Source organism: Rhinoraja longicauda, chromosome 19, assembly GCF_053455715.1.
Source record: "Rhinoraja longicauda isolate Sanriku21f chromosome 19, sRhiLon1.1, whole genome shotgun sequence".
Lineage (NCBI taxonomy): Eukaryota > Metazoa > Chordata > Chondrichthyes > Rajiformes > Arhynchobatidae > Rhinoraja > Rhinoraja longicauda.
In genome coordinates this window covers 6408085-6423464 of record NC_135971.1, presented here as the reverse complement: position 1 = coordinate 6423464, position 15380 = coordinate 6408085, and the positions used below count along the sequence as shown (strand labels likewise).

Below are 15380 nucleotides of genomic sequence, written 5' to 3'. Positions count from 1 at the left end.
AAGAAAAAGTAGAAAAAAAAAAAATAGGGAAAAAAAAAGGGTGGGTGGGGGGGGAAAAAAAAAAGGGGAAAAAAGGGAAAAAGAGAGAGATCGGTGCAGGCTCGAAGGGCCGAATGGCCTACTCCTGCACCTATTTTCTATGTTTCTATCTGTGGAGAGAAGGAATGGGTGATTTTTCGGGTCGAGATCCTTCTCTGAAGAACCCGAAACGTCACCCATTCCTTCTCTCCAGAGATGCTGCCTGACCCGCTGAGTTACTCCAGCACTCTGTGAAACGTCACCTATTCCTTCTCTCCACAGATGCTGCCTGACCCGCTGAGTTAGCACAGCATTTTGTGTCTACATTCATCAGTGAAAATCTTATTTAGCTTATTGATACGGCGCAGAAACAGACCCTTCGGCCCACCGGGTACGCAGCGACCAGCGATCAGGCCGCACTAACGCTACCCTTCACACACACAAGGGACAATCTCTAATTTTACAGAAGCCAATTAACCTACAAGGTTTGGAGGGAAGAGTGTCAGTAATAAAGAAAGCAAACTCAGTTATTTCAAGAGGGCTTGTGTACAAAAACAGGGGGTGTTATGCTGAGGCTCTACAAGGCACTGGTCAGGCCCCATTTGGAATATTGTCAGCAATTTTCGCTGTACTTGCTGGAGTTTAGAAGAATGAGGGGGGACCTCATTGAAACCTACCGAATAGTGAAAGACCCAGATAGGGTGGATGTGGAGTGGGTGTTTCCACTAGTGGGAGAGTCTAGGACCAGAGGGCACAGCCTCAGAATTAAAGGGCGTTCCTTCAGGAAGGAGATGAGGAGGAATTTCTTTAGTCAGAGGGTGGTGAATCTGTGGGATTCTTTGCCACAGACGGCTGTGGAGGCCAGAAGTCAGTGGATCTGGTCTCCAAATTTGAGGAAGGATATTCTTGCTATTGAGGGCATGCAGCGTAGGTTTACTAGGTTAATTCCCGGAATGGTGGGACTATCATGTGTTGAAAGACTGGAGCGACTAGGCTTGTATACACTGGAATTTAGAAGGATGAGAGGAGATCTTATTGAAACGTGTAAGATTATTAAGGGGTTGGACACGTTAGAGGCAGGAAACATGTTCCCAATGTTGGGGGAGTCCAGAACAAGGGGCCACAGTTTAAGAATAAGGGGTAGGCCATTTAGAACTGAGATGAGGAAAAACTTTTTCAGTCAGAGAGTTGTGAATCTGTGGAATTCTCTGTCTCAGAAGGCAGTGGAGGCCAATTCTCTGAATTCAAGAGAGAGCTGGATAGAGCTCTTAAGGATAGCAGAGTCAGGGGGTATGGGGAGAAGGCAGGAACGGGGTACTGATTGAGAATGATCAGCCATGATCACATTGAATGGCGGTGCTGGCTCGAAGGGCCGAATGGCCTCCTCCTGCACCTGTTGTCTATTGGATATTTTTAAGGCAGAGTTAGATAAATTGTTGGTCAGTGCGGGTGTCAGGGGTTATGGGGAGAAGGCAGGAGAATGGGGTTAGGATGGAGAGATAAATCAGCCGTGATTGAATGGCGGAGTAGACTTGATGGGCCGAATGGCCCAATTCTACACCTATCACTTATGACCTAAACCGGAGATCCCGGAGAAAACCCACGCAGGTCACGGGGAGAACGTATAGATTCCACACAGACAGCACCCGTGGTCAGGATCGAACCCTGGTCTCTGGCGCTGTGAGGCAGCAGCTCTACCACTGTGCTACCATTGTACATCATGATGTATCTATCTGTACGTCGTTGGTGAGACCACAGTTCTAGCGCCCAGCTACAGGGAGGTGGCATGGTGCTGGAGAGGGTGCAGAAGGGATAGACCAGCTTGGCACGGGCACAGTGGGGGTTAGGTTACAGGGAGAGACTGCACAGGGTAGGTCCCTACTCTGGGGATGAGGGGGATTCTTGTTGAGGTGTATAAAACCATGAGGAGCGTTGGTAATGTGGATGGTCACAGGCCTTTTCCCCAGGGTGTGGTGGTCTTAAACAAGAGTGTAGACGCAATAAACTGGAGTAACTCAGCGGGTCAGGCAGCATCTGTGGGGAACATGGATAGGTGACGTTTCACAGAGTGCTGGAGTAACTCAGTAGGACAGGCAGCATCTGTGGAGAAAAGAAATAGATGATGTTTTGAGTCGAGAACCTTCTTCAGAGTGACTCTCATATCGATACCCCTCCCTGCAGCTTCACATTTCACTACTCTCCTCATCTGACACCCTTTCTGACTCCTTTCACCTTTAGCTTCACCTTTTTATGAATGAATGAATAAGTTGATGAATGAATGAATAAGTTTATTGGCCAAGTATGTGCACATTCAAGGAATGTGCCTTGGTGCTCCGCTCACAAATGACAACACAAACACACAGTTCCCGGTTGAGGGGGGGGGTCAGGTTCAATGGGAATGTGAGGGGCAGTGTTTCTGTGGGTGATGAAGCAGGCAGGTACAATGACCGTGTTGTGTTGCAGGTCTCCACACTGCGGCTCTGTGCGGAACAAGAACGTCGGCCACCGTGGGCTCGGTCACCACTGTCCCCGTGGGTGGGACGGTGAGGTTCCCTGTCCAGCCCCACAGCCACGAGAAGATCACGGTGGCGATGTGGCGTCTCCATCCCGACCTGCCGATCCTGGATTGGAAGTCTTACAGCCCGGAGAGTCCGTCCCGGATCCACCCGTCCTACAGGGTCAGGGTCCGCTTCCGACTGGACGGCATCATCGAGCTGTGGGCCGTGGGGCTCGGTGACCAGGGGACCTACGAGAGAGAGACAAACTACTTTGGCAGTGAGCCGAGGAACCGTGACGTGGATCACTTTGAGCTGCGCGTGGTCGGTGAGTAGCGGCGTGGAGAGTTGTACAGCACCCAGACACCCTTTGGCCCACACTCTGGGAACCTTGTCAAAGGCTTTCTGAAAGTCAAGGTTTTCTAATGCAGAAGTTGCAGGATCAAATTATCCCAAAGAGGAGGAAAAATTCCAAGGTGAGTAAGAGACACCCGTGGCTGACAAGGGAAGTCATGGACAGCATAAAAATAAAAGAGCAGAAGTACAACAAAGCAAAGAAGAGTGGGAAGCCAGAGGATTGGGACTCTTTTAAAGAGCAACAGAAGATGACTAAGAAGGCAATATGGGGAGTAAATATGAGGTACGAGGGTAAACTAGCCAATAATATAAAGGAGGATAGTAAAAGCTTTTTTAGGTATGTAAAGAGGGAAAAAATAGTCAAGGCAAATGTGGGTCCCTTGAAGACAGAAGATGGGGAATTTATTATGGGAAACAAGGAAATGGCAGACGAGTTGAACCGGTACTTTGGATCTGTCTTCACTAAGGAAGATACAAACAATCTCCCAGATGTTCTTGTGGGCAGAGATCCTAGGGTGACAGAGGGACTGAAGGAGATTCACATTAGGCAGGAAATGGTGTTGGGTAGACTGATGGGACTGAAGGCTGATAAATCCCCAGGGCCTGATGGTCTGCATCCCAGAGTACTTAAGGAGGTGGCTCTAGAAATTGTGGACGGATTGGCGATCATTTTCCAATGTTCTATAGATTCAGGATCAGTTCCTGTGGATTGGAGGGTAGCTAATGTTATCCCACTTTTAAGGAAGGAGGGGAGAGAAAACTGGAAATTATAAACCAGTTAGTCTGACATCAGTGGTGGGGAAGATGCTGGAGTCAATTATAAAAGACAAAATTGTGGAGCATTTCGATAGCAGTAACAGGATCGTTCCGAGTCAGCATGGATTTACGAAGGGGAAATCATGTTGACTAATCTTCTGGAATTTTTTGAGGATGTAACTAGGAAAATTGACTGGGGAGAGCCGGTGGATGTGGTGTACCTCGACTTTCAGAAAGCCTTCGACAAGGCCCCACATAGGAGATTTGTGGGCAAAATTAGAGCACATGGTATTGGGGGTAGGGTACTGACATGGATAGAAAATTGGTTAACAGACAGAAAGCAAAGTGGGGAGAAATGGGTCCCTTTCAGAATGGCAGTCAGTGACTAGTGGGGTACCGCAAGGCTCGGTGCTGGGACCACAGCTATTTACAATATACATTAATGACTTGGATGAAGGGATTAAAAGTACCATTAGCAAATTTGCAGATAATACAAAGCTGGGTGGTAGTGTGAGCTGTGAGGAAGATGCTATGAGGTTGCAGGGTGAATTGGATAGGTTGTGTGAGTGGGCAGATGCATGGCAGATGCAGTTTAATGTGGATAAGTGTGAGGTTATCCACTTTGGTTGTAAGAATAAGAAGGCAGATTATTAAATGAATGGTGTCAACTTAGGAAAAGGAGACGTACAACGAGATCTGGGTGTCCTAGTGCATCAGTCACTGAAAGGAAGCATGCAGGTACAGCAGGCAGTGAAGAAAGCCAATGGAATGTTGGCCTTCATAACAAGAGGAGTTGAGTATAGGAGCAAAGAGGTCCTTCTGCAATTGTATAGGGCCCTAGTGAGACCGCACCTGGAGTACTGTGTGCAGTTTTGGTCTCCAAATTTGAGGAAGGATATTCTTGCTATTGAGGGCGTGTAGTGTAGGTTTACTAGGTTAATTCCCAGAATGGCGGGACTGTCATATGTTGAAAGACTGGAGCGGCTCGGCTTGTATACACTGGAATTTAGAAGGATGAGAGGAGATCTTATTGAAACATATAAGATTATTAAGAGGTTGGACACGTAAGAGGCAGGAAACATGTTCCCGATGTTGGGGGAGTCCAGAACAAGGGGCCACAGTTTAAGAATAAGGGGTAGGCCATTTAGAACTGAGATGAGGAAAAACTTTTTCAGTCAGAGAGTTGTGAAACTGTGGAGTTCTCTGCCTCAGAAGGCAGTGGAGGCCAATTCTCTGAATGCATTCAAGAGAGAGCTAGATAGAGCTCAAGGATAGCGGAGTCAGGGGGTATGGGGAGAAGGCAGGAACGGGGTACTGATTGAGAATGATCAGCCATGATCACATTGAATGGTGGTGCTGGCTCGAAGGGCCGAATGGCCTCCTCCTGCACCTATTGTCTATTGTCAAGGACCACAAATGGACAGAGGGCAGTAAATCTCTGGGAATCTCCAACCAAGAGACTCTTAGAGGTTTAACCTGTTGGATGTATTTATACCAGGGGAAGATACATTTTTGAAAATTTGGGGAACTGAAATCAAAGGGAATGGGACAAAGTGGAGGAGTTCAGTCCTGGGCTGGATCAGCCATGACCACATTGTGGGGATTAACATTGAAATCTAGAACGTGGCGCACACAGCAAATTGATCATCTATATCCGGTTCCCATCAGCACTGGGTGGTCACCGTGGGGGAATTTGCTCTGTCTGTTTTACCCACCTTTGTTCACCATAGAATGACATCCCATTCTACATCATAGACAGGCCATTCGCCCATCCTATCCAGTCAAGATTTCTGCTCCACTCAACATCCCTCCCATCTACTCACCACACCCGGTAACAATACCCCGAATTTCAGGAGTGCTCACGTGTTTATACCGCTTGCCCTTAAATTATCTCTGCTGTTGGATTCAGTCCCTCCAATGCAAGTGAGGTCCATGTTCTCATGACTGCATTCCTTTCAGTATTTATAGAAGAGGCTGGGGTTGTTTTCCCTGGAGCAGAGAAGGCTGAGAGGGGACATGATCGAGGTGTACAAGATCATGAGGGGCATAGATAAGGTAGATGGCGGGGAACTTCTTCCACTGGTGGAAGGTTCAACAACGAGGGGACATAGATACAGGGTAAGGGGAGGGAGGTTTCGGGGGGATGTGAGAAAGAACTTTTTCACCCAGAGGGTGGTTGGAGTCTGGAACTCACTGCCTGGGGTGGTGGTGGAGGCGGGAACACTCACAACATTTAAAAAGCATTTGGATGGGCACTTGAAATGCTACAACATTCAGGGCTATGGTCCAAATGCGGGAAAATGGGATTAAAATTAGACTGTGTTTGGTAACGGGCGGCACGGACACGATGGGCCGAAGGGCCTCTTTCTGTGCTGTAGGACTCTATGACTCTATGACTCTAAGACCACGTTACATTTCAGCATTGATTATTGCTCTCCCATCGATTAGAGATATTTCATCCCCCCCCCCCTCCCATTTAAATTCACCGCTAAACTTAAATTCTACCTTATCATTCCTGACATCTTCTCCAGATAAAATCCGTCGACCTGCTCATTCTTTGCATTGAGCTCCATCCTCTCAGTTATAGCATCATTCTCATGAACACTCCTTGTGCTTTTCCCCATCGTTCTACATCTCTACGGCAATATCAGCTTTCTATCTGCATGGCAGCAGCGATAAGAGTTGGGAAATGGGAATTATCAGAGGGTTGTAGAAATGTGGAGAAATTCCCGCTGTGGGGATGAGGACGTAACATCTCAGTCAATTGAGATTTGTGTTTTATTTCTTTCAGGGGGAAGCTGGTGGCAAGCCAAGGTAGGACATGCTCTTGATGGAAACATTGTAAGTTTTTGTGGAACAGTTCAAAACATTTCCAATGCTCAGTTGATAACCAGCTGTTAAATGTTCACAGGGTTCGTGATGAAGCCAAACCACTGTCGGTGGTAGATGATGCCTTGCCGATTGAAAAGTTTCAATGCCCTGTTTCATTCAACACGGCATTTAAAGAAACATCTGATGACTTCAAGCATGGTAAAGCTTATACCTTTTCCATTGTTCTTGTTTCTGACATCTTTAAGTAATGTATGTAGGAAAGAACTACAGATGCAGGTTTAAATCGAGGGTAGACATAAAATGCTGGAGTAAATCAGCAGCAGGCAGCATCTCTGGAGAAAGGGAATGGGCGATGTTTCTGGTCGAGACCCTTCTTCAATCTGAAGAACCCGAAACGTCGCCCATTCCTTTTCTCCAGAGATACTGCCTGTCCTGCTGAGTTACTCCAGCATTTTGGGTCTACCTTTGATTGTGTCTACCTTTAAGTAATACTTAGATGCAATGATCAAAGGTATTTTAGGGAAATTGAAGATTTGATCTCCCACCAAGCTCATCTGCTGGGAAGCATCACAGAGTCAGAGAGCTTTGTAGCACAGCAACAGGCCCTTTGACTGGACTCGACCATGCCAACCAAGTTGCCCAACCAAGCTAGCCCCACTTGCCTGAGTCTGGCTCATATCCTTCCAAGTCTTTCTTATCCACGTATCTACCCAATTCTCTGTGAACTGTGTACCTGCCTCGACCACTTCCTCTGTCAGATCATTCCACATCTACACTACCCACTGACGGAAAAACCTGCTCCTCAGGTCCTTTTTATTGTTTCCACTCTCACCTTAAACTGACAATAGACAATAGGTGCAGGTGTAGGCCATTCAGCCCTTCGAGCCAGCACCGCCATTCAATGCGATCATGGCTGATCACTCTCAATCAGTACCCCGTTCCTGCCTTCTCCCCATACCCCCTCACTCCGCTATCCTTAAGAGCTCTATCCAGCTCTCTCTTGAAAGCATCCAATGAACAGGCCTCCACTGCCTTCTGAGGCAGAGAATTCCACACCTTCACCACTCTCTGACTGAAAAAGTTCTTCCTCATCTCCGCTCTAAATGGCCTACCCCTTATTCTTAAACTGGCCCCTTGTTCTGGACTCCCCCAACATTGGGAACATGTTTCCTGCCTCTAATGTGTCCAATCCCCTAATTATCTTATATGTTTCAATAAGATCCCCCCTCATCCTTCTAAATTCCAATGTATACAAGCCCAATCGCTCCAGCCTTTCAACATACGACAGTCCCGCCATTCCGGGAATTAACCTAGTGAACCTACGCTGCACGCCCTCCATAGCAAGAATATCCTTCCTCAAATTTGGAGACCAAAACTGCACATAGTACTCCAGGTGCGGTCTCACCAGGGCCCGGTACAACTGTAGAAGGACCTCTTTGCTCCTACACTCAACTCCTCTTGTTATGAAGGCCAACATTCCATTGGCTTTCTTCACTGCCTGCTGTACCTGCATGCTTCCTTTCATTGACTGATGCACTAGGACACCCAGATCTCGTTGAACTCCCCCTCCTCCTAACTTGACACCATTCAGATAATAATCTGCCTTTCTATTCTTACTTCCAAAGTAAATAACCTCACACTTATCTACATTAAACTGCATCTGCCATGTATCTGCCCACTCACACAACCTGTCCAAGTCACCCTGCAGCCTTATTGCATCTTCCTCACAATTCACACTACCCCCCAGCTTAGTATCATCTGCAAATTTGCTAATGGTACTTTTAATCCCTTCGTCTAAGTCATTAATGTATATCGTAAATAGCTGGGTTCCCAGACCCCACTGGTCACTGCCTGCCATTCCGAAAGGGACCCATTTATCCCCACTCTTTTCTTTCTGTCTGTCAACCAATTTTCTATCCATGTCAGTACCCTACCCCCAATACCATGTGCCCTAATTTTGCCCACTAATCTCCTATGTGGGACCTTGTCGAAGGCTTTCAGAAAGTCGAGGTACACCACATCCACTGACTCTCCCCTGTTAATTTTCCTAGTTACATCCTCAAAAAATTCCAGTAGATTTGTCAAGCATGATTTCCCCTTCGTAAATCCATGCTGACTCGGAATTATCCTGTTACTGCTATCCAAATGCTCAGCAATTTCGTCTTTTATAATTGACTCCAGCATCTTCCCCACCACTGATGTCAGACTAACTGGTCTATAATTACCCGTTTTCTCTCTCCCTCCTTTCTTAAAAAGTGGGATAACATTTGCTATCCTCCAATCCACAGGAACTGATCCTGAATCTATAGAATATTGAAAAATGATCTCCAATGCTTCCACTATTTCTAGAGCCACCTCCTTAAGTACCCTGGGATGCAGACCATCAGGCCCTGGGGATTTATCAGCCTTCAGTCCCATCAGTCTACCCAAAACCATTTCCTGCCTAATGTGGATTTCCTTCAGTTCCTCCATCACCCTAGGTTCTCCGGCCCCTAGAACATTTGGGAGATTGTGTGTATCTTCCTCAGTGAAGACAGATCCAAAGTAACGGTATAACTCGTCTGCCATTTCTTTGTTCCCCATAATAAATCCCCCTGCTTCTGTCTTCAAGGGACCCACATTTGCCTTGACTATTTTTTTCCTCTTCACGTACCTAAAAAAACTTTTGCTATCCTCCTTTATATTATTGGCTAGTTTACCCTCGTACCTCATCTTTTCTCCCCGTATTGCCTTTTTTGTTAACTTTTGTTGCTCTTTAAAAGAGTCCCAATCCTCTGTCTTCCCACCCTTCTTTGCTATGTTATACTTCCTCTCCTTAATTTTTATGCTGTCCCTGACTTCCCTTGTCAGCCACAGGTGTCTCTTACTCCCCTTAGAGTCTTTCCACCTCTTTGGAATAAATTGATCCTGCAACCTCTGCATTATTACCAGGAATACCTGCCATTGCTGTTCTACCGTCTTCCCTGCTAGGGCCTCCTTCCAGTCAATTTTGGCCAGCTCCTGCCTCATGCCTCTGTAATCCCCTTTGTTATACTGTAATACTGACACTTCCGATTTTCCCTTCTGCCTTTCCATTTGCAGAGTAAAACTTATCATGTTGTGATCACTGCCTCCTAATGGCTCTTTTACCTCTAGTCCCTTTATCAGATCAGGATCATTACACAACACTAAATCCAGAATTGCCTTCTCCCTGGTAGGCTCCAGTACAAGCTGTTCTAAGAATCCATCTCGAAGGCACTCTACAAACTCTCTTTCCTGGGGTCCATTTCCAACCTGATTTTCCCAGTCTACCTGCATGTTGAAAGCTCCCATAACCACCGTAGCATTACATTTTCGACACGCCAATTTTATCTCCTGATTCAACTTGCACCCTATGTCGAGGCTACTGTTTGGGGGCCTGTAGATAAATCCCATTAGGGTCTTTTTACCCTTACAATTTCTCATTTCTATCCATACTGATTCAACATCTCCTGATTCTATGACACCCCTTGCAAGGGAATGAATATCATTCCTTACCATCAGAGCAACCCCACCCCCTCTGCCCACCTGTCTGTCTTTTCTATACGCTCGAGGTTTAGACTCTCCAACCTTGGGTAAAGTACTGTGCATCTTATACACATCTACATTGTCACCCTGACAGGCTCCCATGAAAAAATGTCACAGTCTGAATAGTCTGTTCCAGAACTGAGTAGATTATCCTATGATGACATGAGAACTGAGAGGAGGAAAAACTTTTTCAGTCAGAGAGTTGTGAATCTGTGGAATTCTCTGCCTCAGAAGGCAGTGGAGGCCAATTCTCTGAATGCATTCAAGAGAGAGCTAGATAGAGCTCTTAAGGATAGCGGAGTCAGGGGGTATGGGGAGAAGGCAGGAACGGGGTACTGATTGAGAATGATCAGCCATGATCACATTGAATGGCGGTGCGGGCTCAAAGGGCCGAATGGCCTCCTCACGCACCTATTGTCTATTGTCTATTGATGAGTGTTTGTCGGCATTGGGCCTGTACTCACTGGAATTTAGAAGAATAAGGGGGGATCTCACTGAAAAATGCAGATGAGTGAAAGGCTTTGATAGAATGTATGTTTGGAGGATGTTTCCATTAGTGAGAGAGTCTCGGACTGGAGGTCATAGCCTCAGAATTAAAGGATGTACTTTTAGGAAGGAGATAAGGGGAAATGTTTTTAATCCGAGGGTGGTGAATTTGTGGAATTCATTGCCACAGAAGGCTGTGGAGGCCAAGTCGTTGACTAATTCAGGCAGAGATAGCTGGATTCTTGATTAGTACAGGTGTCAAAGGTTATGAGGAGAGAGCAGGAGAATGGGGTTAGGAGGGAGAGATAGATCAGCCATGATTGAATGATGGAGTAGACTTGATGGGCCAAATGGCATAATTCTAATACTTTCACTTATGACGTTATGACCTTCCGACTGTCTAACTTCACCTGATAACACAGGCCTTCAGACCTGATGAAGTTGTTGTAAATCCGTTTGCACCCACTCCAATTGACTAACAAACCCACCCTTCCCTTTGTCCAACCCACCACTCAAAAAACACAAGAGCAGTTCATCTGGCCCCTCGTGTCTGCCCCCTTTCATGGCGATCCCACCACGCACCTCCACCTCCTCTTTAACAACCTCAAATTACCGATAACCTCAATATCAACCTGCTCCGATCTGCCTCCATATCTGAATAATTCGCTTCATTCCCCCATCCCCACCGCAATCTCGCAATCCTCTTTACTCTCCACACGCGTCCTCCCCGTCCACCCTACCCCACCTCACGAAATTCCCCTCTCCATCCCAGATAAAAGCTCCGGGAGAGATGCTGTTGTCCACCCGCTGTGGTTGTGGGTGAAACACCGGGCAGGGTTTCAGTTGTCCGCCCGCCTGTGCCTGAGGCCGAGCGGCCCGAGTCTCCCCCCGACCCCTGGGGACTCTCTGATTCTCTGCTTCTCCCCCCAGTCTCCGTCACCCTGGATGTGGAAACAGCGCATCCGTGGCTTGAGGTGTCTGAGGATCGGAAGAGGGTGAGACTGACCGGGACCCGGAGGAGTCTCCCTGACACCGGGAAGAGGTTTACAGTCTATCCGTGTGTGCTGGGATCGGAGGGATTCACATTGGGGAGACATTACTGGGAGGTGGAGGTGGCGGGGAGTCGGTTCTGGAGTCTTGAGTCGCCACAGAGTCTGTGGGGAGGAAGAGCCACACTGACCCCGGGGACTAGAGTCTGGAGCATCAGGCGGCACTATGACTGGTTTCATGCATTCACCTCCCCTCCATCCCCTCTCCCCGCCCGTCCCATCCCCGGGAGGGTGGGAGTTTATCTCAGTTACGAATCCGGGACAGTTTCATTTTACGACGCGGACACCAAGTCCCATCTCCACACCTTCACTGGGAATAAATTCACGTAGAAACTTTATCCTTTCTTCTGGACTTGGGATGTAAACAAGTGGATGAGAATCTGCTCCGGTTCCGCTCCGGGTGTGTAAAAGGGTCGGGTCCCGGGACCGGCGTCAGGAGCGGGGCTCAGGGGCTGTGGGGCAGAAACCCGGTGGACAACAGGTCGGCACTGAACGGCTCCCATCTAATCCCCAAATTCCGCTTCGCAAAACCCCAGTGAGCGCGGAAATAAAACCAGGGGGAATGTAAATGTGGGAAGAGTGAAATAAACAGCAAGTGGAATCAGAGCTGTCGATCCGTTCATTTCAACGCGTTAACCGCGTCCGTCAACGGAACAGAAACACTTGCGAAAATATAAAGATTGAAACAATTTCCCTTCCCGCGGGCTCCGCGGGTTCAGCAGCAGCCGCGGGCGGCGGGTCCTAAACTCGCCCCGAGTCACAACGCGGCACCAGCGGTGTTGGTGCGGACTTCAACAGCGGCGTAAAGGCGAGTATGGGGGGGGGGGGGGGGGGGGGGGGGGCAGGTGGAGACAGGGGGGCGGAATGACATCGGAAATTCCCTCCAGTGAGAGAAGGCAAAGTGAATATTGGAAATGGTAGATACAAGAAATCTGTTGAAATATAATGGGGGTTAATAAAAACCCCAAACAAAGTGCTGGAGGAACTCAGCGGGCCAGTCAGCATCTGTGGAGGGAAATGGGCAGACCACGCTTCAGGGTCTGGACCCTTGTTTGGTCTGAAGAAGGATTTCCAAGAGCTACAGGTCTGTTATATCAGAGTGAATTAATTGGTATTGATGTCGTGCGGAAGAGGGCGGTAAAGGTCTGACTCGGGAGGTGTAAATAGGAGGGAGGAATGAAATCGAAAATTACTTGAAGGGAGAAGAATAAAGCTGAGTGTTGGGAGTGGGAAATACAATGGGTCTCTCGGTGTTGTTGAAGGCCATGTAGAACAAGAACAGGCTCTTCGGCCCACATAGAACGTGGAATAGTACAATGCCAAGCTAATCTCCTCTGTTTCCTCTTGCTCCGGTTTTATCCCACATCCCAAAGACGTGCGGGTTTGTAGGTTAGTTGGCCCCTGTGAAGTAGCCCCTGGTGTATAGAGAGTGGATGAGAAAGTGGGATAACATAGAACTGGTGTGAACGGGTGATCGATGGGCGGCGTGGATTCAGTCGCTCCCCCACCCTGGTCGTTGTACTAGTTTCACTGTCGTCCTGGTGAGTTTCATTGCCTGTAAGTCGTTTTCTCCTAGCTCACAGCCAAAAATGGCCTGTTTCCTTTATCATCGTTATTTGTTTAAGTATCTTTCATTTGTTCAAAATATTTCTATCCCTTCGATATCTCTCGTTTCTCCTTATAGACAATCGGTGCAGGAGGAGGCCATTCGGCCCTTCTAGCCAGCACCGCCATTCAATGTGATCATGGCTGATCATTCTCAACCAGTACCCCGTTCCTGCCTTCTCCCAATAACCCCTGACTCCGTTATCTAGCTCTCTCTTGAATGCATTCAGAGAATTGGCCTCCACTGCCTTCTGAGGTAGAGAATTCCACAGATTCACAACTCTGACTGAAAAAGTTTTTCCTCATCTCAATTCTAAATGGCCTACCCCTTATTCTTAAATTGTGGCCCCTTGTTCTGGACTCCACCAACATTTGGGAACATGTTTCCTGCCTCTAACGTGTCCAACCACTTAATAATCTTATACGTTTCGATAAGATCTCCTCTCATCCTTCTAAATTCCAGTGTATACAAGCCTAGTCGCTCCAGTCTTTCAACATATGACAGTCCCGCCATTCCGGGAATTAACCTAGTAAACCTACGCTGCACGCCCTCAATAGCAAGAATATCCTTCCTCAAATTTGGAGACCAAAACTGCACACAGTACTCCAGGTGCGGTCTCACTAGGGCCCTGTACAACTGCAGAAGGACCTCTTTGCTCCTATACTCAACTCCTCTTGTTATGAAGGCCAACATTCCATTGGCTTTCTTCACTGCCTGCTGTACCTGCATGCTTCCTTTCAGTGACTGATGCACTAGGACACCCAGATCTCGTTGTACGTCCCCTGTTACTAACTTGACACCATTCAGATAATACTCTGCCTTCCTATTCTTACCACCAAAGTGGATAACCTCACACTTATCCACATTAAACTGCATCTGCCATGCATCCGCCCACTCACACAACCTGTCCAAGTCACCCTGCAACCTCATAGCATCTTCCTCACAGTTCACACTACCACCCAGCTTTGTATCATCTGCAAATTTGCTAATGGTACTTTTAATCCCTTCATCCGAGTCATTAATGTATATTGTAAATAGCTGCGGTCCCAGCACCTTGCGGTACCCCACTAGTTACTGCCTGCCATTCTGAAAGGGACCCATTTATCCCCACTCTTTGCTTTCTGTCTGTCAACCAATTTTCTATCCATGTCAGTACCCTACCTCCAATACCATGTGCTCTAATCTCCTATGTGGAACATTGTCAAAGGCTTGGTGAAAGTCAAGGTACACCACATCCACCGGCTCTCCCTGTCAGTTTTCCTGGTTACATCCTCAAAGAATTCCAGAAGATTAGTCAAGCATGATTTCCCCTTCGGAAATCCATGCTGACTCGGAACAATCCTGTTACGACTATCCAAATGCTCCGCAATTTCGTCTTTCCCATGACTCTCAATCTGAAAAAGGTTCTCGACCCGAAACGTCTCCTATTCCTTCTCTCCAGAGATGCAGCCCGTCCCGCTGAGTTACTCCAACTTTTTTTGCGTCTATCTTCGGTTTAAATCAGCTTCTGCAGTTCCTTCCTACACAAGTATCTTCTAGAAATGGTTCAGCCAACCTTCTGTTCAACGGCAGTGAGGGAAGTATTGCTGACCTCGGGAAAGAGAGCACTGAAGTGTAAACATGGGCAGCACGGTGGCGCATCGTTAGAGTTGCTGCCTCACAGCGCCACAGACCCGGGTTCGATCCCGACTACGGGTCCTGTCTGTACGGAGTTTGTACCTTCTCCCCGTGACCTGCGTGGGGTTTCTCCGAGATCTTCGGTTACCTCCCACACTTCAAAGACGTACGGGTTTGTAGGTTAACTGCCTTGGTATAATTGTAAATTGCCCCTAGTGTGTGTAGGATAGTGTTAGTGTGCGGGGATCGCTGGTCGGTATGGACTCGGTGGGCCGAAGGGACTGTTTCCACGCGGTATCTCTAAACTAAACTAAACTAACTAGAATACTTGGAATACCCTGCAGGTCAGACAGCATCCATGGAATGGAAAACAATTAATGTTCCAGACCCTTGAAAAACGTTAGTTCATGTGGTAGGAGCAGAATTAAGCCATTCGGCCCATCAGGTACACCCCTCCATTCAATCTTGGCTGATCTATCTCTCCCCCACTAACTCCATTCTCCTGTCCTCTCCTCATAACTCCTGACACCCGTACGAATGAAGAATCTATCTCTCTCTGCCTAAAAAATATCCAATCACTTGGCCTCCACAGCGTTCGATGTCTGTTTGTTTGTTAGA

General features: G+C 47.5%; 1 protein-coding gene across 1 annotated transcript in view; it reads left to right on the top strand.

Annotated features, from left to right (window-relative positions):
- The window catches only part of LOC144603060 (uncharacterized), a 278950-nt gene that overhangs the window by 251741 nt on the left and 11829 nt on the right, over nt 1-15380 (top strand). Inside the window, exons 2-4 of the mRNA XM_078416199.1 lie at nt 2482-2841; nt 6418-6440; nt 6538-6656. Coding sequence (XP_078272325.1) covers nt 2482-2841; nt 6418-6440; nt 6538-6546 — 392 coding nt within the window. The 3' untranslated portion in view covers nt 6547-6656. The remainder of the gene's footprint in view (nt 1-2481; nt 2842-6417; nt 6441-6537; nt 6657-15380) is intronic.